Source organism: Gavia stellata, chromosome 25 (assembly GCF_030936135.1).
Source record: "Gavia stellata isolate bGavSte3 chromosome 25, bGavSte3.hap2, whole genome shotgun sequence".
In the NCBI taxonomy this organism is placed as follows: Eukaryota; Metazoa; Chordata; class Aves; order Gaviiformes; family Gaviidae; genus Gavia; species Gavia stellata.
In genome coordinates, this window is record NC_082618.1 from 1395219 (window position 1) to 1417246 (window position 22028).

The 22028-nt window shown below is 50.8% G+C and overlaps 1 protein-coding gene across 1 annotated transcript in view; it reads left to right on the top strand.

Moving 5' to 3' along the window:
• Positions 1-6734, top strand: part of LOC104250719 (S-adenosyl-L-methionine-dependent tRNA 4-demethylwyosine synthase TYW1) — a 113870-nt gene extending 107136 nt beyond the window's left edge. The window contains exon 16 of the mRNA XM_059829496.1: positions 6507-6734. Within this exon, the coding sequence (XP_059685479.1) occupies positions 6507-6728 (222 nt within the window). The 3' untranslated portion in view covers positions 6729-6734. The remainder of the gene's footprint in view (positions 1-6506) is intronic.
• Positions 6735-22028: the final 15294 nt, after the last annotated feature.

Genomic DNA, 22028 nt, shown 5'->3' on the forward strand with positions numbered 1-22028 from the left:
TTTAAATGCTCAGGCAGTGCAGGGACTGTAATGTTTTAATGTTTGCAGACTCTGAATGCATTATTTCCCTTAAAAAAAAAAGTCTTTGTGCACGAAATTATTTTGGTTTTTGTTGTTGTTTTGTTTTGTTTTGTTTTTCTTTTCCGAAAGCAACCCCCTGCCTGCAGCACTGAATGCATCTTGCAGCCCTGGCTCGCCAAAGCCACGGGCAGCAGCGTTGCGTTGGCACTTGGGGGTTGGTTTGTGGGTGGCAGCTGGGAAGGGGCCGTGCAGACGGTGCTGGATCCAGCCACGCCGCAGGGAGAGGAGGCGAGCGGGGCGCCCCGGCAGCACAGAGCCCCTGCGTGAGCTGTCAGCTTGTGTTGCTTGGCTGCGAGTTTAACACTCAGGCAGGGAGAAGACTTAATCATTTCTGAATGTCTAAGAGCAGAGCTGGCAGTTGGGTTTAATTCGGTTTTTGGGATGGGGTGTGAAAGTGTGGACTGGGAAGCATCGGACCTGCTGCCTTACAAAAGCTGATTTGCTGAGACTTGCTTTTGCCAAATGCTCCTTTAATGTCTCATGCTATGTGCAAACCAAAATAAGTGTCGACTGAAACATTTGGCAAAGCCAGGTTTTAAAATGCTGGAAATCACAACTAGAAGAGCCATCAGAGGAGCAGCGGGCTCTCCCTGCCCTCCTGTATGATTCTGTACCAATTTCTGTGCCTCCCTGCAACTGAAGCGCGTGCTGTTTTCCCCGCTTTATTTTTTTTCGTGTGGGCCTGAAAACTCTGCATGAAACTCCTGTATTTAACCATTAAACCCTGTGCATCTGCCTGGGGAAGAATCCCTTTGTTGGACTGCTAAATATTCATGTCCTCAAGTAGTTAAAGAGTAACTTTAACAACACCAAGTTGGGCAGGAGTGTTGATCTGCTGGAGGGTCGGAAGGCTCTGCAGAGGGATCTGGACAGGCTGGATCGATGGGCCCAGGCCAATTGGATGCGGTTCAACAGGGCCAAGTGCCGGGTCCTGCACTTGGGTCACAACAACCCCAGGCAACGCTACAGACTGGGGGACGAGTGGCTGGAAAGCTGCCCCGCAGAAAAGGACCTGGGGGTGTTGGCTGACAACCGGCTGAATATGAGCCAGCAGTGTGCCCAGGTGGCCAAGAAGGCCAACGGCATCCTGGCCTGTATCAGAAATGGTGTGGCCAGCAGGAGTAGGGAGGGGATCGTGCCCCTGTACTCGGCGCTGGTGAGGCCGCACCTCGAATGCTGTGTTCAGTGTTGGGCCCCTCACTCCAAGAAGGACATTGAGGTGCTGGAGCGTGTCCAGAGAAGGGCGACGAAGCTGGTGAGGGCTCTGGAGCACAAGTCTGATGAGGAGCGGCTGAGGGAACTGGGGTGTTCGGTCTGGAGAAGAGGAGGCTGAGGGGAGACCTCATCGCTCTCTACAACTGCCTGAAAGGGGGTTGTGGGGAGGTGGGTGCTGGTCTCTTCTCCCAAGTGACAAGTCATAGGACAAGAGGAAATGGCCTCAAGTTGCACCAGGGGAGGTTCAGGCTGGATATTAGGAAAAATGTCTTTCCTGAGAGAGCGGTGAAGCACTGGAAGAGGCTGCCCAGGGAGGTGGTGGAGTCACCATCCCTGGAGGGGTTCAAGGAACGTGTGGACGTGGCACGGCGGGACATGGTTTAGTGGACATGGTGGTGTCGGGTTGATGGTTGGGTTTGATGATCTTGCAGGTCTTTTCCAACCTTAGTGATTCTGTGAACTGTTGCAAGACCCGAAGCTCTGCTTTCTCTTCCCAGTCTTCCCTCTGCTCCTCAGGGATGCTGCCTTGCACCACAGCTCATCAGAGAAAGGTTTCCTATGGGTCCTCACCCCACCGGGGACAGACTCTGTCCTTCCAATCCAGGCTTTGCTCTGCGAGGATGAGGTCTGCAAGGAGCTGCAGCAGTCTTTGCCCCACTGCTCTGCTTTATTCTCTTACGTAGCCCATACTATTTAGTCGTTTCCTGAAAATACATTATTTTTTTTGTAGAGAAAGGCCAAAGTGAATGGATGAAGAGGAGCCTCCTCGTTTCAGCGTGGTTTTTTTTCTGAAGAAAATATAACATTATCCTTGTTAGGACGAACTAATTGATTTTTGGCTGACTTCCATTTTTCAGTGTTAGCGTTTCATGTGTCACTATCTCTGTCTCTCTTCTGTATTTTATCCCTTCGTATAAACCCTGTGTTTATTTCTCGGCAATTATGCATGTCTGAAGGAATGTAGTAAATTGTACTACTATATTGTTCTCAATATATGCATATGTTTTTACCCCCCAAAAATTGCTTATGTAGATATGTTGACAAGAAAAGAAACATGTAGTGTGGCTCTTCACTAATGTTGATGGGTTTCTGTAGCAAGAAGCTTCCCTCTCTGCAGTCGAAGCAGCTGTAAACCTCCTGCAAAAGACAATTTAAAGAAATTTCCTGTTCATATCCACTTTTGTGAGTTATAAGAGAAAAGGGAGGTGTTAGCCATGCGCTGCTGATGCTCCCAGGTAACTTGGCTCTCCATTTTAGTTCTGGCTCCTGCTTGGCTTTGCAGTATATATATTAGTTTTGCTGTAGGCTATTTGAGGGACTGGCCGTGTCCATGGACAACACAACCCCAGGCAGGTAGCTCCGTCCTTTTGCACCACTGCCCTGTGGCTCCCCTGGTTCCAGCCACGCCGTTCCTGGCAGAGGTACGTATCCCCTTGACACACGGCCCCAGTGGTGGTCCAGCATGATGCCTAGATCTGCTTTTCTGGGCTTGAAGGCCATTAGGAGTTTCCCCTCGTTTCCTTTGCTTCTCATTTTCCCAGCATTAATGCCTGCTCGGGGCAGTGCTCCTTGCCCTGGCTGTAGGATCTGTGGGTTTTGCATTGCTGTGCATCCGTGCCACGTCTGTAGGGAGCGATGGGTGGTGGGACCATGGGGACTGGAGCTTGGGGACCCCGTGAGCACGAGCTCCGAGGGGAAGGCGTGTGCTGGCTCCTGTGTCATCTCACTGCTCGAGCAAAGCCCTCGGGGAGGGCGAGTTTGCCTTTCCAGACAAAGCAGCCTGGCTTCAGAGCCAGCTGAAGGAGCTTTATTACTTTTTTTATTATGTTAGCTAAAAAAAAACAAACGAGGGAAGGGTTTCAGCCATTTGTCTTTTTGTCGATGTTTTTATCACCTTAAAAGACTTAACCAGCTAGTGAAAAATCCAATAAAAAACCTGACCGCATTAGTCTGAAATAACACCAGTGTTTAGCATTGGCTCACCTGTTATATGGATGTTGTGAAATTATTTTCAGTCTTAAATCTTTTGTTTTCTATGGAATAATCACAAAATTGTTAAAATACAATCTGTAAATCTCGTGGGCAATTGAGGTTGTTCTCCCCCACCCCATGTTTGTCTGGTTTTTATTCCTCAGCAGAAGTAATTGCTTTCCATGACACACTTAAAGGATTGTTCCCATTTCTTCATGTTTTATAGCTGTGCTATTGTAGCACTAAAAATATTAAATATTATTTAATCTGCTTTTGTAATGAATCCCAGGCAGCCTTCACTTGGTTGTTCTGATGGGAATGGTATTGTCACCTTATAGTCTGCAGCAGGCAGCTTCCAGCCTTAACAGCTCTGTGTCAGGAGCTGCATGTTCAGATGGAGTCAAAATTAAATAGCTTAAAACCTCACTTTGGTGACCTAGCCACAGTTCAGGGCGCAGGGCAACGCACGTGGTTTATTCAAGCCTGGAGGGTTTTATGCCGCAAGGGAGAGGGTTTTTATCCCCAGGAAAGCATACGTAGTGCTTTACGCTAAGGGGAGCGAGCGATGAGGGGAGGAGAGGGCAGAGGTCCCTTTTGGCCACTCACCAAGGCACCTTGCAGCATCCCACCTTGCTCAGGAGCACAACCCAAAAGCCGGCGGGTCTGGGCACGCTGCCTTCGGGCCAACCGCGTCCTTGCTTGCTCCACTGCGCCCTTCCTCCGGTGGCCTCTGAAAGCTTTGCTGCCCAACTCCAGGTGTCAGGAACTTTTTGGTGTTGGGAGATCTTTGGTTTTATTTCCTTCTGCCTCTAACCTCATCAAAGGTCAGTAACTCCATGGGAGAACAGCTGATGTGGTGAGATACAGCCACGGCGTGATACGGCGGTAAAAAAAAATAGCTTGCCTCTAAAAAGAGAGAAACCATCAAATTGTGTCCCAGAAATTGTGTCAGACTTTCATCCCTGTACAAGACTGCTTCTGCCCTCGGCTGGGCAGTGACAGTGTTGTACTGATGTTGAAGCTGCTGTGGATGATGAAAGCACCAGCACTGATGCCAGCCTGGTCATAGGATGGTGGGGTTTTACCCACTCGTTGCCAATTAAATTGGTTGTGAGTGCAGCTGCATCACCATTGACTGACACAGCAATGGTCTGAGCGGGGCTGCTTCTACAAATAGTGTAGAAATAGTTCTCAATATCTCCTGCAGGTAATTGTATGCTGTTTTTATGCAGTTTCTAGCTTTAAGGTTCTGGAGAGGCAGATATCTGAGGCACTTAGGGACATGGTTTAGCGGTGGACTTAGCAGGGTTAGGTTTACGGTTGGACTTGATCTTAAAGGTCTTTTCCAACCTAAACGATTCTATAGCTATGCCAGTGTTTGGGTTGGGGGTGGTGGCTGCAGTCTGCGCCCTCGTCTCAGCTGGTCTGGGTGGCACAAGTATCCCCTGTGGCTTTGGTGCTCTTGCCGAGCCAATCTTGACCACAGGGCTCGTTGCAAGCTCCATCCTTAAAGCATCCTGTTGGTTTTCAAGGAAACGGGCTTTACCAAATTACCTATTCAGCTGAGTTCAAGTCTCAGCGGCTTTTTTGTTCTTTGTGTGCTAGGTTTCTCTTAGTTGGCCTCAAGGCTATCTAGGGACCCATCTGAGGTGTTAGCAGTTCTCCGTACGCATCGTGGGAATAAGCTCAACAGCTTGTGTGCTAAACAACTCTCCCATGTGCCATGTGTGTTAAAGGCTTTGCTGGATCCTGTGGGTTGGGGGTTTTTTGCTCTGAATTTGTGTGAGAATTCGCTGAGTGTTAGTGAATCAAATTTGGAGGGAGCAGGGAGTCTAATGCATAGAATTTGTCACGTAACACCTCCACATGCACTGGGAGCGAAGTTCAGGTCTCCTGAGCCTGCATCTGTTTGGGATCTGCTACTTTACAGGCAATACGTTGTCTCCTCTGCTGTTGCTTTACTCACAGCCGCACACACTGGAAAGGACGTGTTGTCTTGGTGAAACATGGCCTCCACCTTAGCCTACGAAGAATGAGCGTTGGGCGAGTTTATTTATGGCGAGACTTGTTCCCCACTGTTATGACTCTGCAGTCTCACATCTCCGCTCTGTGCGGAGGACGACTCCTGCAAGAATTCGCTGTAATTACGCAGGCAGCAATAGATTAGCATGAGCAATGTTTGATTGCAAACTTTTGCAGGTGTCAGCAGTTTTTCCAACCAAAAAAGCTTTTAGCTCTTGGGCAGAAAGTCAAGTGCCATTTTAAATGCATAGCCGTCAGGTTTTTGGAAAAAAACAGGGAGTCAGTCTGTTTTCCCCTTTTCTTTTTTTTTGGATGAAGTGCGTAATAAGCTCTTAGCTCAGATAAATCCTAATTGAGGATTCTGTCAAGGCTGTTGCTAAATTAGCAGAGCAGATCTGCTAGACAAACGCAGCTTCAGCTTGTCAAAATACGCAGTTCTTAAAATTCTCACGTGGAAAGAGGGTTCGTGTCATTAAACCTTTTAATCTTCGCCGTTCCCAGACACAGCCCTCTTGCCCCTTTCAAGCATCAGCCAAATCAATCCCAATCACCACAGCACATGGCTCCGGTGTTGCTCCCGTACCATTATGCAAGGCTGTGGCTGCCCTGGAGTCAGTGTGACATGCTCTGAACAGGGTTTTTTGGTTGACCTTGGAAAGGTCCCTTCATCAAGGGCTACCTGGGCATTGCACTCAAATTTACACGTTTCCTCCAGAGCTCTTCCAGTTCCCCAAGCCAAGGTCTTTCAGGTATAAGTGACACCTGGCAAGTGCGGACACACCTGGGAAGGCTTTGGGATGCACCGTGGGAAGCGTTCCTCCTGGCAAAGTGGGGCTGAAGTGGTGGTAGGATCTGGCAAAGCACCCAACAGTCAAACCCTCATGGAGATTATCTGCTGGTAGACAGCACTAAATGACTAAAGCTGTAAGAAAAATGGCCATTCTGCGTCTGTGTGTGTTGGCAAACCCCGTGGATAAAATGTGGCTCAGAAAGTTCTGGGTATTTGTCCACCTGAATTTTCTTTTTTTCTATTAAAGCAGTTATCCTACATTAGCTTCTGGATGGCTTTACCCTGGACCTTAATGTGGCTAGAAAATTAAAAAAGACTACAGCTGGGTAACCAATTTAATACGCAACCAGCTTGTCTTAGCATAAGTGTGGTACTTGGTACTCCTCATTGCTGCCTGGCTCGGTGACATGTTTTCTTTTCCTTCCAGTTCAAGATCAATGGCGAGTGGTGCACCTGGATCAACTACGACCGCTTCCAGGAGCTGGTGCAAGAGCACGAGAGGAGCGGTGGGTCCAAGACTTTCACAGCGGCCGATTACGCAGCCAGAACTCCTCGCTGGGCGCTGTTTGGGTCCAGAGAAAGGGGATTCGATCCCTTGGACGTAAGATACCAGCGGAAGAACAAAGCGAGAGACATCTCTGGGTGCTGAGGTTAGGCTGAGGCTCACCAAACTCTGGGCTGGCTGGCTGCTGAGTTTTGGTCTCCATTTCTAGGCTAACACCAATTTTGAATCTATTCACCTAGATTTTTCTGATGTTTGATATTGAGAAGGAGGGTAAAGCCTTTACTTAATCCTTCCCTCCTGTTTTTAGGGCTTTGTGGATGAAAATATTTACAATGCTCTCTATCTCAAGATAAATCGCAAATGGTGTGTGCCAGCAATTTATCGTAACTGGCAGTATGATGAGGGAGGCAGTGGCTGTGGTCTCTGCAGTGGAGAGTGTTTGGAGTTGGATGTGGAGGGGGGAGCATTTGTTTGACTTCTGTGCCCTTCTGCGAGGAGAGCCCGGCATGTGCTGGCACCCAACTTGGCAGCAAAACGTTCCGCGTCCATGAGGATGAGTGCCAAGGGGATTTCAACGCTGCGGGCTGGTTGGATCTGTGCAGGTGGGACCGCAGAAGGATCTGGATCTAAAAGCCTGAGCCCTGTTGGAAGTATTATTGTACAGACAGTAACAAAGATTTATGTATTTTAAACACTGGTGCCAGTTTCTATAAAGACCCCAACCCTCAGAAGCTGAAGCTTGGGAATGGTATAAGTAACAGCACTGCTCTTAATACCGTCTGCAACTTCTGATACCTCTCCAAATATTTTCCAACTTCATGGGTTTGGCAACGAATATTTTCCGAGTAGTTTTATCCCACTCCCCCAGCAGTCCTAAACAACATATATAATTCTTCAAAGCCCCGTTAGGCTCCTGCTGTGTGTGTCCAGTGTCCTGCTGATGGTGAGGACGTGCTGTGGGGACCCAGCGGGCTTGGGTGTCAGCGGGTGGCTTCCTTCGCTCCACACAGGCAAGCCGACAGTGTCGCTGCTGGTTTGGGTGGAGGTGGTAATCAGATGTAAATGAAAACTGAATCCACTTGAGATCTCTCATGTCAAGAAACCAGCTCTTTCAGTCTGGAGAGGTGACGTCTAGGCACGAGGTCCAGTGCCACGTCCCTGGGTGTTGCTTTCGGAGACCCTGGGCTGTGCCTGGTGCTCTGTTTGGAGGTACTGCAGCCTGGCTGGAAAATTGCATTTAAATGAGAGGGGGGTGGGTTGTTTTGTGTTGGGAAAATCCCCATTTTCACATGCCGACCACCTTTCCCTTTCTGTTTATGCAATATCCATGTCGGCTGCGGTCCCCGATGAGTTGCACAGGATCAGCATGCAAACACCTGGGGCAGACCCCCATGTCCGGCTGTGCCTTTAGTTGCCGGATGGCTGAACTGGGCTACAATGCTCCCGATTCCCGGCTAGCCTCCCACGCCTCTGCCGATGGCTTCGACCCTTTGGCAGCCCCCGAGGCACGGGGCAGCGCTGGCCATCCTCCTCCTCCCTCCCTGTGCCCAGCCAATGTTTTGGGGTGAATGTGCTGTGGTGGTGAGGGAGGGCAGCAGACAGCGGGGCTCCCCCACTACCTCAATCTGCTGCATGGTGGCTTGACCTGCTCCAGCTGAAGCCCTTCAGCTGAGGAGCCTGACTGAACCAGCTGCAGAAAGAGCTTTAATTTAGACCCAGAGGTGTCAGCTGCCGGTGGGAAGAAAAACACAGTCATGGGTGAGTGTTTTTGTTCTCCTGTTGAAGTCCAGGAGCGCAGATTAGAGGCGTTCATAATGCTCCCACCTTAACAGTGAGGTCCATAAGCCTGCGATGCCTAGAGCCCGTGGCACTGTGGATAGGACTGCTTCTGAGATTGTGATTATTTTTTAAAAAAGAACCTCATTTCTTAAACTGTAAGAAGTGTTTCTAAAGAAAAAGAAAATAAAGTAATTTTCCCTAGAGCACCTTTGTTGTCATTGCCGTATGAGACTTTGTAAGAGGGGGTGCTAAAGGGATTTTGAGGAGATCAAAAGCACAAACACCGCAGAATATCCTCTTTTTTTTCTTGATAGCATGTGGAGTGGAAGGGAGAGCATCTGTGTATCCGTGGACGAGGGACAGGGCTTGGCTGGTGGGAGGCTGCTCTACCAGGTCGGTCACCGGGCTCCTCTCCCCAAAGCACTGAATGGAGGTTGGAGGTGGTGAGGAGAAGTCACCATGTTTCCTCAGGCCAATGCCAAGCAGGACACAAGTAGCGCCAGCAAGCTCTGGGGCGGGACAGGACATTTTCAACTCAACTGTCTGTCTTTCTACAACAGAAACGTGACACGATAACGTTGCTGTTTTGTGTGCATTGCATCACCAAAGTCCAACCATGGGACTCTCAACCCCAAGGTGTCCACGCTACGTGATTGCGACTGGCTGGAGGCTGAGCTTGGTGTGCCGAGTGTCCCAGCCAGGCTGGTGGGACCCTGTGCCCAAGCCACCGTGTGTCACGGCCTGCCTTGAAAGCTGCTGTCGGGGTGAGCCAGGCCACGGTCATGGTGAGGTCTGATCTTCTGGGCTGCTAGTGCAGCTTCCTAGCTAAGACACGTCCATGTGTTTCACACTTTACAGCCCCATTCATGGGAGCTGGCCAGTACCAAGCTGAGCTGGGAGGGCACCTGCTTGTTGCCTCTTTCCACCAGAAAATGGGTGGGGTTTTTTGTGATCTTGGCGATGCATTTTGCTGTTCAGTGAGTGGAAAGACATGGATTCATTGAGGCATTGAAAACTCTGGGTGTCTATCTTTGTGTATTCGGGTCAGTGGTGGGCATCTGTGTTCAAGCAAGGTCTCCACAATGACTTTTTTCTTCCTTTCCTAACCATATTTTCAAAAAATACCTCCTAAATCCTCATGGGAGGTTAGTCTTAGGGATTTGATTTCCTTAAGAAACAGGGTAGAGAAAGGATGCTCTCCTTTCCCCTCAGGGAGGATTTGTCCTGTTCCCACCACGGCTTCACCACGGGCAGTCCCATCCTCTGCTCAGTCAGTCCGCTGTTCTCTTGGGCACGTTTGACACCGTTTAATTCCAATCCGGGCTTTGGGGTGAAGGTTAGCAGCACCGGAAAGCCCAAATGCTCCGTGCTGAAAGATTTGAAGCTGTTAACAGGAAAAAATACGTTTACTAATGAGAACTGTACTCTGACTCCTGCTTCTGATGGGCGGGATGCTGTGTGGAGAAGGTGACTTCTCAGAAATTCCTAGTGTTGGACCACGTTTGAGTTAAAAACTGTTGCGTTCTGGGCTTATTTTGCAGAATTAAGGCAGTTTGAGTAAAGATATTGGGGGTGAGATGCAGCTACCTGAACACAGATGTTTAGTAGGTGCAGAGACCTCTCCAGCCACCAGCTCTGCTCTGCAAGACTCTTGGAAGACCTGGCTCGCAGTTGGCCCAGGGCCTCTCCCAAGCCACCAGATGTGTGTTTTGGGTAGTGGTCTTCCCTGTTTTCCGATCAGCTGTGGGATTGCTGTCATCCTTGTTCCTCTGCGTGACCTCTTGTAGAGCACAGCAGGACCTATGGTTGGACTTGATGATCTTACAGGTCTTTTCCAACCTTAGTGATTCTGTGGTTCCTGTAGCCAAGTCCTAGGGAAGGGGAGTTGTTCATGCCGTAAGAAATAAGGGTTCACAAATATTTCACTGCCTCCTCATTACCAATCTCCTGTGGGTCAAGTTAACCGAGGTCGTTAGCAGCTTAGGCAAGACATGAGCTTTTTACAGAATCACAGAATGACAGGGGTTGGAAGGGACCTCTGGAGATCATCTAGATGAAGCAGCCATAAATCACCAGTGTTCACCCCAATCCCTTGCTCGTGCACGGTGCTCCCTGGTAGCAGCCGGTGCTGCCCCAGGAGAGGTGGCCCCTGTGTCGGAGGAGCCCTGGGGCTGCTGTCCTCGACGGCTGCCGTGGTGATTAGCACTTTATGTAAAATGCTCCATAAAACCCTGACAGTGCCTTTCCTTGGAAATCCTAGGGGACTCCTAAAGAAAACTCTGTGTGTTTTCTCTGTGCTGTGCCATTAGCACTATTTCTTCTCCCAGCCCCCCCGGGACACACAAATTGCTGCTGTCCCCGTTACACAGTGCTTCTCTGTGGGCCGTTTGGCTCAGTGGAAATAAGTTGTTGGCGCTGTAAGAGGCTTCTCCCTGATCCTCCCTGTGTCCCCATGTTCCCTCCGTCCTTCTCCTGATCCTCCCTGTGACCTCACGTTCCCTCCATCCTTCTCCCTGATCCTCCCCCACCGGGCTCCAGGGCAAGTCTGTCCTGAGCGGGTGCTGGTGGCTGGTTTGCAGCCCTGGAGATGGGGCCACCACCGCTGGAGCTTGGAGGAGAGGACAGTGGAGAGGGACGAGGTGGGGGACCTGCCCCGAGGCCGACGCTGCGGCATCCCCACGGGGATTGGCAGCTGCGATGTCTTAGAAAAATCCCCTGCTCAGCGGCTAGAGAGGAAACCCAGCTCCCGAATACCAGGCAGGATGGTAACCAGGGCTGCATCCTGCCCGCTCGTCCCTCCTGGGGTCCCTCTGACATCTGGAAGCTGCTCTGAGAGCAATTTGGGCAGGATTCGCTCCTGCAATTACACTTGAATTGCCTTGTGCTTAAAGCAAATCTTTCAACGCACGTATCCGAAAGCAATCCTCTTACACAAGTAGCTTTCATTTGTACAACTTCATACAAATCGCTATCTATAGCTATTTTCGGGACACGCTAAATTGAAGACCCAGCCAGCCAGAGTGGGTTGCTGCTGTAGGTCGTGGGGATCGTGCTCTGGGTGTGCTGGGGCCGGGGAGCTTCGCTTCTGCTGGGAGGGGTTTTTTTACCGGCTCTCCAACAGCAGCATTTCGTGCATCACCTGAAATTGCTTCTTTCAGATTTAAAATAGATTGCCACTCCCCAGGATGCTCGTGCTGGTTGGAGGTTGGGGGTTTTCCACAGGGGAGCTTTAATGGTATGGGATGCACTCTGAAAAAAAGTGATCTTTCATTAAATTGAGGTCTTTTCTATTGTGCCAGAGATTGGTAAAAGATCCCAGTCTGGGAAAACCTCTCCAAAGTCACAATTTCAGGATCAGCCCATGCTCTTGCCATGGTGATGCTCTGTCGCTCTAAATATCTTTGAAAATAACTGCGTAATGCCAACCCAATTTCCATAGGTTTTGATCTGGACCAGAGTCACCCTCCAGCAGCACGTGCCCGCGGGGGTGCAGGGGGTTCTCCATCTTCCTCGCTGCCCCCAGGGCAGCCCAGGACCCCCCCAAAGGACTGCCCTCCCTCTAGTTTGGGGGATTTTGCCCCAAAGGCAGGGCACGATGGGCTTCCCAGGTGCCGCATCCAGTGAAGAGGGACTTGTTGCTTCAGTAGTCAACCTGGAGGCTCGGGAGGTTCGATCCTAAAGGCAAAATGGGCAAAAATTATTTTATTAACCACTTAAAGCCTGGTCCAGCTCATCCTTGCACGGCGTGGACTGGCATCCCTCCTCACCGCGCTGCGGGCTCTGTCCAGCCGCGCTGCCGTTGTGTCCTGACTCACGGGGTGAGTCATTTGGGATGAGGGTTTGCGTTTCATTTTTTAATGAGGATAAATGTATTTGTTTCCAAAAATCTCCAGCAGGAAAACATCCCCCAAACAGAGAATTGTCATCCATCAGCTTTGTCTTCATCTGGCTCCACTCCTAAATCATTTACGATGTTAGAGCCGCTATTGTGCCTTGAGGGGAGAGGAAGAAGACATCTGAATTAATTGAAGGAAGGGCATCTTTTTCATTTCATCAGCTGCAAACTGAGCCAGGAGCTGGCAAAGGCTGTGGGTCCCACGGGAGGGGACCTGACCCAGCGGCGAGAACACGTGCTGCTCTAGCAGCTCGCTGCAATGAAGGGGAGGCAATTAATCCTGGGGAAATATTTCAAAGGAAGCCCTTGCTTTTCTGGAGCTGAGCTTTCCCGGAGGTGGGAGCTCACGGGTTCCTTTCCCTCCTCCTCCTCGGCTCCGTCTCTGTCTCTTCCCCTCCTGGGCCAAGCGAGACCGACCAGCGGCCACTCGCTGCAGCAGGGATGGAGGTGGCAGGAGCTCCTGGGTCTCATATCCAGCAGTGATGGGACATTTAGGAGGAGCCATCCCCTCGCAGGGAACCCACGCCAGACATCGCCCGGCTCCTTCAGCCAGTCCAAATCTTCGCTCCCAAAATCCAATTGAACGCATGATTGAAGCCAATGAGAGCGTGAAGCGGGGGGTGATTTCATGGCTGTCACTATCCACCACCCCATCCCTGGTGCCCATGTCCCCCTTCCAGCGTGGGGCACAAGCCCCCGGGGCTGCATCCTCCAGCTTCCCGGAGCAGGGCCACTGTGCTTGGGTTGTCTCCTGGTGCTTAGACAAATCCCGGCCTCTCGCTTCATCCCAAAGCCTTCCTCTGTTATTGGAAAGACTGAGGAAGAAAAGGTCTTTCTGCCCTTTGCACAGCCCTAGTACCCCATGTCATGAGCAATCCTCACAAAGGTGATGCTGAGATGATGATCTCCCATCCCAGGAGACGCTGGGAATTGTTCATGGAACATTTTAGACTGGGTATTAGGAAAAATTTCTTTCCTGAGAGAGCGGTGAAGCATTGGAAGAGGCTGCCCAGGGAGGTGGTGGAGTCCCCATCCCTGGAGGGGTTCAAGGAACGTGTGGACGTGGCACTGCGGGACATGGTTTAGTGGGCAAGGTGGGGTTGGGTTGGTGGTTGGACTTGGTGATCTTACAGGTCGTTTCCAACCTTAGTGATTCTGTGATTCAGAAAGGTGGCAGAAGTGGCGATAACCACCTCCAAGAGCAAATCGCTGGTTTAAATGAATTATCAGCATCTTCTACCACTGGGGAAGCCCCAGGTGGAGAGAGGCCACAGGAGTGAGAGGGCGGGGGGTGCCCGGGGTGGGGAGAGCCGAGGCTGGCCCGGGCAGGGGGCAGGGGAGGGCTCCCGAAGTCCTGCAGCCGCTGATGCTGAGGGCGGCCGGAGACGCAGCAGGGCCCTGGAGATGCAGAGGCAGATGCTGGGAACAGTTATATTTAGTCTGGCGATTTAAAGCATTTCCCCCAGAAGCTGCTGTTCGTGTTGGACTGGAAATAATTTACTGCCACAGCAGGCTTTCCATTAGTTTTACTATTTCTTCTTTTTTTTAACAAAAGCCTGCCCTGTGTTCTCGGAACTATCCCCCAGGTCTCGTACCCCGGCTGTGAATTTTCCCTCGTTCCCGGCCGACCCTCTGCCCCCTCCCCAGCGGCCGATGTAGCCAGAGCTCCCAGTGCTGCCTTTCCCAGCCAAGGGGGACCTGGCGTGTGCGTCCCTGATGGGATATCGCTGTGCCTGACCTGGCCTTTTCCTTTTATACCTCTAAAACCCCAATGTGGTGGCTTGGAAATGCCACTTGATACCGCTGCCCTCGAGGGTGCTTGCCTGGCTGCAGTGCCCAACCCTGGGGACACCCCATCCCGGGGACACCCCATCCTAGGGCTGGAGCATCCTCTCTCTTTCTGTCTCCCAGCCTCTCTGGCTTTAGGCTGCCAAGGCCACGGCTCTGTACGTGTATTAAAAGTGTCCAAAATGGTTATTCCCAATGACAAATCTCCCAGGGCGGCTGTGGGCTCCTCCGAAAGATGCTACAGGGGTAGGGAAGATGCAGCCCTGCATTGGGGATGGCATTCCTGCATAGGGCTCCCCATTTTCACTGGGAAATCTGGGGAGGATGCAACACAGAAGATGCCAAATATTGCTGGATCTCCAGTACAAGAGGGTTTCTTAAGGCAGGAAGAAGCGGTAGCCGCTAATCCCTCATCCCAGCTGTGCCGGTGTGGTCCAGGTCAGAGAGGAGCCGGGAGCAATCGCACTGGCCTGGGGGTCCAAGATTTCCAGTAAGTGGTAAAAAGCTCAGTTCTGGTTTTCCGTGAAATTTAGATTAAATCTCTTGGGAGACTTAATTAGATTTATTTTATTTTATTGTCCTCTACACTTTTCTTCACCTTCCTGTATTTAAACGTTTTTTAAGGAACAGAGTAACTAAAGGGTTTTTTTTTTTTCAAATAAACTACTCTTTTGAATGAATGAAGAAGGAAACTTTTCAAGGGTTTCACAACCTAAAAATGAACAGTTGAACTGGGAGATGAGCTGGGAAGGGTCTTTCCTCATGGACACTTTCTGCTTCAGTGATTTGGTATTTTCACATTCTTCCCCATCTCATTTCAGGGTGGGCTCAAGCCCCTTGGGCAGCTGCGAGGGTGGGTGGGTGCTCACTGCCGGGACGTCCTGGCCGCAGGAAGCCAGATGACGGGACAGACCCGGCTCCCCCATTGCATGGTGACTGGTGGCATCTTTGGAATTAAACTTTCTAAATCAGAAAAGCCTTTTCAGGATAGATCAAAATCTATCTAATCTTCTCATTAGAAGGCTCGCAAGAAATCATTCCAGCCAAAAAAAAAAAACTTGAAAAAAATTCAGAACAGCAGCAATTGCTTGGAAAAAAATTGTGGTTAAATGCTGATGGGAGAAATCCTCCAAAATGCGGTGCCCTTTTTTTTCTCCAATGGAGCCTGACTTGCCTAAGCGTGAACCCGTTCAGCTCCCTAAACCAGCCATGGACCAATCCCTTGTTTGCAGGGTGGGTTGGAAGCCCTCAGCCATCCCAGCTGGGTGACCACGGGGGACAAGGGACGTGTCCATTCGCCTCCTACAAACACCTGCACCTGCGCCGGGGCCGGCTCCATCACCTCCATCCTGCCACCGCATCGCCGTATGTCTTCCTATCGCTGGGATTTTTTAGGGATACTGATAATAACATAATCCTCACCCCTGGGGCAGCCATCTGGGAGCTTAAACCGCCGCTGCCTCACTAAATTTCATCCTCTTTGCCAGGGGCTCAGATTAGATCAGCTGTTTAAATCATCTTAGCGCTAAATACATGTTATTTGGAAAACAGAGAGAAAGCATCAAAGACATGAATAATTAGCTGTTAAATGCCGCAGCCGGGCGCGGTGGCTTGCCCCAGGAAATGTGAAGCCGCTTGTCAAATTATCCGCAGCCCCCCGCGCTGCTGAGCTGTCATCGGCAACTGGTAATTTCTCCTCCGGCTGGGGCTGGGGGAGGATGGCAGGTGAAACCCCGCTGGCAGGTTGTTTTCCCCCGTAATCACGAAGACGGGACCTGGCTGTGAAGTTTTGCAGCGAAATGGGCTTGTTGCACCTTGTGGTGTTGCTATATCTCAGCCATGAAGCTCTATAAGGGGTCTATAAGGGGGGAATGATGCCTGTAGGCAGCTGATGGATCACCTATAGCATCTCACGCCCTTGGTGGAGCCGGCAGAGAGGCAGTGCTGCCTTGCTTCACCGGCCTTAGCATCGATATTTCCACTTCTTTCTCCAAAACCCAAAAAGTCACCAGTGCTGGGGGGATGGAGAGCCCGCAGGGAGGTTTGCATGGAGCCACCAGCATCGCAGGCAGCCGCGCTGCCTGCACGGCTGCCTGCACCCTGTGCCCGGTCACAAGTTCCTGCCTTCCCTGCTTAAATATGTGATATAAAACACATCCACTTGCTTCTAAATCTTTGCTTAATCTGAGTTTTACTCATTCCCTTCCCATAGCTGTGAATTCCCTCTCTGGCCGTGTTTGGCCCTGACGTTTTGGCAGCGCAGGAGGGACGGGGCGTCCCGGACATCCAGGAGGTCGCAGGACTCATAAGTGCAGAAATTTCAGCCTTTATTTTGGGTCAGGTCCTGTGGTTCTGCTTGAAACCCTCCTGGGGCAGCTGCCGAGCAAGAAGATGATGGTAAATTATTGCGCTTTTCCCCATCTCCCCACCCTGCCACCACTGCTGGGTCCCACGCACCCGTCCTTTCCTGGGGGGAGCAGCTTTAGGGTTTTCAGAAATATGTTCGTTTGGGGTTTATTTTCAATAAAAGGCAAGATCCATAGGAATCCAGTCCAGAAATACAAAACCAGAGCCACCGGTACTTTATTTCATTGAGACACACATATGCTTAGCTCGGGAGAAAATGCCCCCAGTAACCCCGTGTTTATTCCATCCCTCAATTCATGCTTACAAACAACGTGATTCAAATAAAAAAAACTCATTTAAGGGCGATATTTGCTCATCAACCGTGTGGTTTGAAGGAAGCCACGTCAGAAGAAGCATTTCATCCTGAGCTGGTGTGTCCGGCTCCGTCGGCAAGTGATGCCCCCCCATCACGCCATGCCCATCGCTGCGGCTTGGGCACCTCCGCTCCCCTGTGAGGCGGCTGCAGCGCCTGCTGCCAGGGCAAAGTCACATCAGCCTGCTACGGGTGAGGGTATCATTTACACGTGGCGTTAAGGCTGCCGCAAATAAAAGTGAAATAACTCTTCTTGACTTTTTAAAATAAAAAGTACACGTTATGTATCATTTAAGGAGATCCTGCAAGTCCTTTTCTATGTGAAAATAGGCTCATTAACAACAATAATACAATAAAACAATAAATAATAAAACAATAAATAATAATAATAACAACAAAGAGAATTAGTTGTGGCTTACAGTTTCTATTTGCCACTTTGAGACAAGTCTTTGGCTTCAGATTCTGCTTTCCTCTTCCCCTTAGGGGGTGGACACTGACGGCACACCAAGGAGCCCTTTGGTTTTGGGGAGCCAGAGGCTCCCATCCTCGCTCCAGCCCCTCCGAACTGGGAATGGCTCTTCCCAGGCATCCGTCACCAGCTCCAATCTCTCTATAGTTGCAAGCCAGAGAAGTGAAGACACATTTTTTTGAGCCTGTGGGTTTAACTTGGACTTTTCTCCTTTTTTTTTCCTTGTTGCCCAGGTGCAGGCTGGGTGTGTAAAGCCTTAACCCATCTTTTCTATTTCTGATTAACATCCAGCCCTCCACCTGTGAACTGCTGCATGCCAGGGTCTGTTATTCCCCCTGGCCATGGTCAAACCTTATCAGGGGCTGGTGGGGCATCCGCCAGCATGGGCTGTGCTTGCAGCATCGGGGTGATATGGGTTATAACAGAGTTGTCCTCTCCAGCAAGTGGCGACGGTGGTTGCATCGAGGCTGCGTGGTCCTGGTGAGGGAGCTAATAAATAAAAATCCACCTCGGAACCTTTGCGTGGCATTGATGCTGTGAGGCATATTTCAGCACAACATGGGGTTTCTGGAGGGATTTCTAGCGTGCTTCAGTCTCCTCCGGCAGACCAGCCCATGAATGATACAATAGATCATCCACATATTATGGAAATATGCTCTCCACATTAATTCGGATTAATTAATTAAATTAATTAATTATACCAGCAGTGAGCTCTGCAGGCAGGAGCCGAGGCTGCGAAATGCCAGATCGTGGCATTAGCATGCTAATAATAAAATATTGTTCTTTGGCAGCAGGCTTACAGCGTTACAAGAAAAGCTGCTCTGAGCTCTGCTCAGCTTATGTGGGTAGCGCTGAAATACCTGCGCCGCTGCTCTCCCAACCTCTGCACAGAACAAAGCTTTTTGGTTTCTTTAAACAAATAACTACGAAAGCTGCTAAACACTGTGAAGAAACAGCAGTGAGAAAGCAAGGCCACAGAAATTGAAGTTATTATCCAGTGTTTTCTTCTCACGCCTCACTTGGAGGGATGGGGGATGGAGCTGGTGATCTCCATTCCCGGTGAGGTCTCCGGGTCCGGTCATACTTGTGACATCTCAAGGTGGTGCAGCTGTGTGCATGGCCCCATGCAGTGGCCAAGCGGAGCCCTTGGGGAGATGGGGGCACAAATTCCCTTGTCCTACAGGAGCCATCTCCAATGCCAAGCTTCCCGCTGTCCTTGTACCCTGGGGAGCACAGTTTCTTGAAGGTCTGCAAATGTCCGCTTGGAACAGGAGCAAACGTGCGTGGATGTGAGTGGTGGGTTGGCCTTGGTTGGCTGCCAGGTGCCCACCCAGCCGCTCGCTCACCCTCCCTCCGTGGCAAGAAGGGGAGAAAATAAGATGAAAAGCTCATGGTTTGGGAGAACAGCATTAAAGCTGCTCAAAATGAAGGACCAAATGATGCCTCCTGGTTTGAGGAAGCGATGATGAATGTCTCCTGGCCACAATGAATACTGCTGGAGCAGAAAGCAACCAAGGAGCAGCGTAGCCTCGGCGTGCAATTGTGTAATGCACAATGTGAAGACAGGGAGCTAAAATCAACGGTGTCGCTTCCTTTGCTGCAGGCACCGTGCATCACTCGGAGGAGTGTGCCAAGGTAATCGCCACCTTTCCTTGAACGCATTTGTGGCTACTTGTAACATGTCAGAGACAAAGCTCGTTGCTCAAATTCCCTGTAACCAAACCAACTTGTTCATCTCATGGAGGTGGCCCCTCCATGATTAAGTCTGCGGCGGTTTTGCGGCTCACCTTGCAAAGAGGGACCGTGCTTGGGGCAAAGCCCTCCTCAGGGATGGGGGATCACCTTGTCCCTGGGTTTCCTCTGGTCCTGGAGCTCTCTGCAAAGGGGGTTACGGCTGGAGAGTGGAGGGGACACCACGTTTTTCCCCTTCACTCCCTTTGGGTCTGCCCCTGCCCTTGGGAAGAGGATGGGAGAGGTCCCACCAGCCCTAGCGGGATGGTTAATATGAGCTTAAAGACAAGGAGTGGACACGATGTGGTTTTTCAACAGCCCCATAAGACAGCAGCAAGTTTCACTTAACAGAATGAGGGATAACATCCGGCTGGGCTCTCAGCGGGGATGGAGCACCCCTCCCTGCCCTGGCTTTGCCGTGGGCTGTCTGTGCCCGCTGTCAGGCTGCCAGCCCGTGATGCTGTGCTCGTCCTGGGCGTATCTACAGGGAGCGAGATCTGCTGCCTGTTATTTTAAAAGGGAAAATGTGAAAACAGTAAATGGGAGTTGGGTCCCTTAGTCCTCCCTGCTGGGATGGCCGGCTTTGATCGCACTGCTGCAGGCAAGACCTCCTCAGGCGAGCAGAGCTTGCCAGTGCTGCGTGCTGTGCTGGGGCTTAAGAACAGGTTATTCCCATGTTTTTCCTTCTTTATATTTTCCTAAAGATTTTGGGAAGACTCACAGCAAGGCTGGTGTGCATGGCTGGAAGCATCGTGTTTGGTGCTCCCACGGTGCTTACCAGGTATGGGAGAGCCATGCTTAGCCCAAACTCGAGGGATACACGCTCCCATGGCAGCCAGTAATATCAAATCTATGGGAAGGAGATGTGTTTATCCATGGTTTCAAGGTGTTTGCTGCTTCCCCAGCAGCCCACCACAGCTCCTTGAGGGTGCTTCTGGAGAGCAGAAATCAGCATCCATCTCCACCTGCACCGCAGGTGCATCCATCTCCACTTGCACTCTCATGCACCGCAGTAAAGGTGGACATGGCCAACAGCAAAGCCCATTCAGTCCCTGTAGTTATTTTCATAAAACCTCCATTTTCTGCAGTTTGTGCTCTCCCAGGTCAGTGTTAGAGGGTATTTCCCACAGCCCTGAGGGCCATGCTGCTGCGTGGAAGCAGCAATGTGGCTGGCAAAGGGCTCTGGAGGAGGAAAACCAGCAGCAGGTGATTTGTCTACAGGTGGACCCAGTTTGCTGTAAGGACAGCAGGAGGGAGGGACTCAGGCAGAGCTCTTGGGAAGGTTATAAAAGCTACTGAGGGTGCCCAACTGGAAGGAGGTTGGTTTTGAACTTCAAAGGTAGATCCTTGAGTGTGGGGGAGTTGATGCTGAAGGATGTCACTGCTTACGTACGGTGCTTAAGGTGCGTTTTGCAGCCTGGTGGGACCAGGGATGGGGATGTGCTGCCCGTGGTGCCTCATCGGACAAACTGTGCTGGTGGGGTTAGGGGTGAGTATGGCTTTGAGGCCCCTTGACTGCGTTTCTTGGGGACCCATGAGCTCTGCCCTGCCAGACCAGGCTCCACTGCAGGCAGATGAGGGGGGTGCACCCCACGCCTGGCAGTGGGGTTAGAGGTGGCGAATGAATCCTGGGAGACGGCGGGTGGGAAACCTGCTGGGAAATGGCTATGAAACAGAGCAGCAATTGCTTTACAACATTAGCAAAATTAATCTTATAGTTTCAAGAGCAAAGAAAAAAAGGGACCTCTGGCATCCTTTTAAGATCTGCTCTGGCCTCTCGGAGGGTAGAAGATCATCTCCACTGGGACCCCTGGCATGGGCCACTTCCCTGGGGGCTGCGGTGCTGCCAAGAACCCCGTGAGCTGTGAGGAACAGTGTGTTACTGATCCCTGAATTCTTTTTTTCTCCTTTTCCCTGAATTCTTTGTTTCACTCCATTAAAGCCTGACATGGTGGGAGATGAGTTGCAGGGGTTTGGATGACCTCGGCACTCTGGCGTGGATTGGGCAGGAGCTGCCAGAAGCATGCTCTGACTTCCCAGAAAAGTCAAAATAAGAATATGTATTACTGTATGTCAAAATATGTATATATATTTTACTGTATTTAAGCTCTTGTTTATCCCTCCTACCTCTGGCACGGCTTCATCTCATCCTGCTGGTCCTCCCTCTGCCCCATCTGGGTGCTCGCACTCCACAGCGTGTGCTCCTCTCCTTTGTTGTAGAAAAGCAATTGCAAGGTCGGGCTCTGGGTGCTTCTTTCCTGACGGCGAGCAATTGCCCCAAAGGATGCTGAGAGCCCCCAGCAATGCTTCAGTCTTCCCTGTGGCGGCAGGGGCTTCTCGCTGCCTTCATCCCCCTTATCTTGGGCAGCAGGCAGGCTCTCAGGCCGGGGGTCCCTGCCTGCACTTGCACATCCAAGCCGACACACCACCAGCACGCACAGGTTTAAGGACCCCTCTGACCTCAGACCAGCCACGGGAAAGCCCAGGCATGCCAAACTGCCTGTTTTCCCAAAACCTGGCCCAAATTCTGGGTCTGGCAACACATCAGCACCAGCAATACTTTCAGTGGAAAAAAGAAAAATAAGGCAAAACTGCCAATATTTATATAGAAAGCTTGAGTTTCAGACAATAATTTGTTAGGTGAGTGTCTCTTTCCTAACTTCATTCTGGCCAGCCTGTCTCTGGTGTGTATTTTCTGCTAATATTCTAATAACCAAGTGCATCAAACTGATGATGGTTCATAACTGTAATCCTGTGATGCTTCCGTAAAAACCCAAATGAGCTCTGTACAGGGACCTGTGCCTTTCTGAGGTGGGCTCCGGTATTTTTTTTTAAACCAGGTCTTCACATTATTTTCATAGTCAGCCTCTTCAGGTTGAGCAATGGTCGGTAGATTTTCTGTCCCTGTTAGCGGCCTTTCCCGGGCACCCCATCCAACCCTGTGATGTGCTGAGCTGCCTTCGGAAGAGGCTCTGGCAGCACATGCCAAGGTGACCGTGGCAGAGAGTGAGGAGTGATGGGGCAGCAGTTTCCCCAGTCGCAGCTGATGTGGGGGGTTAATTC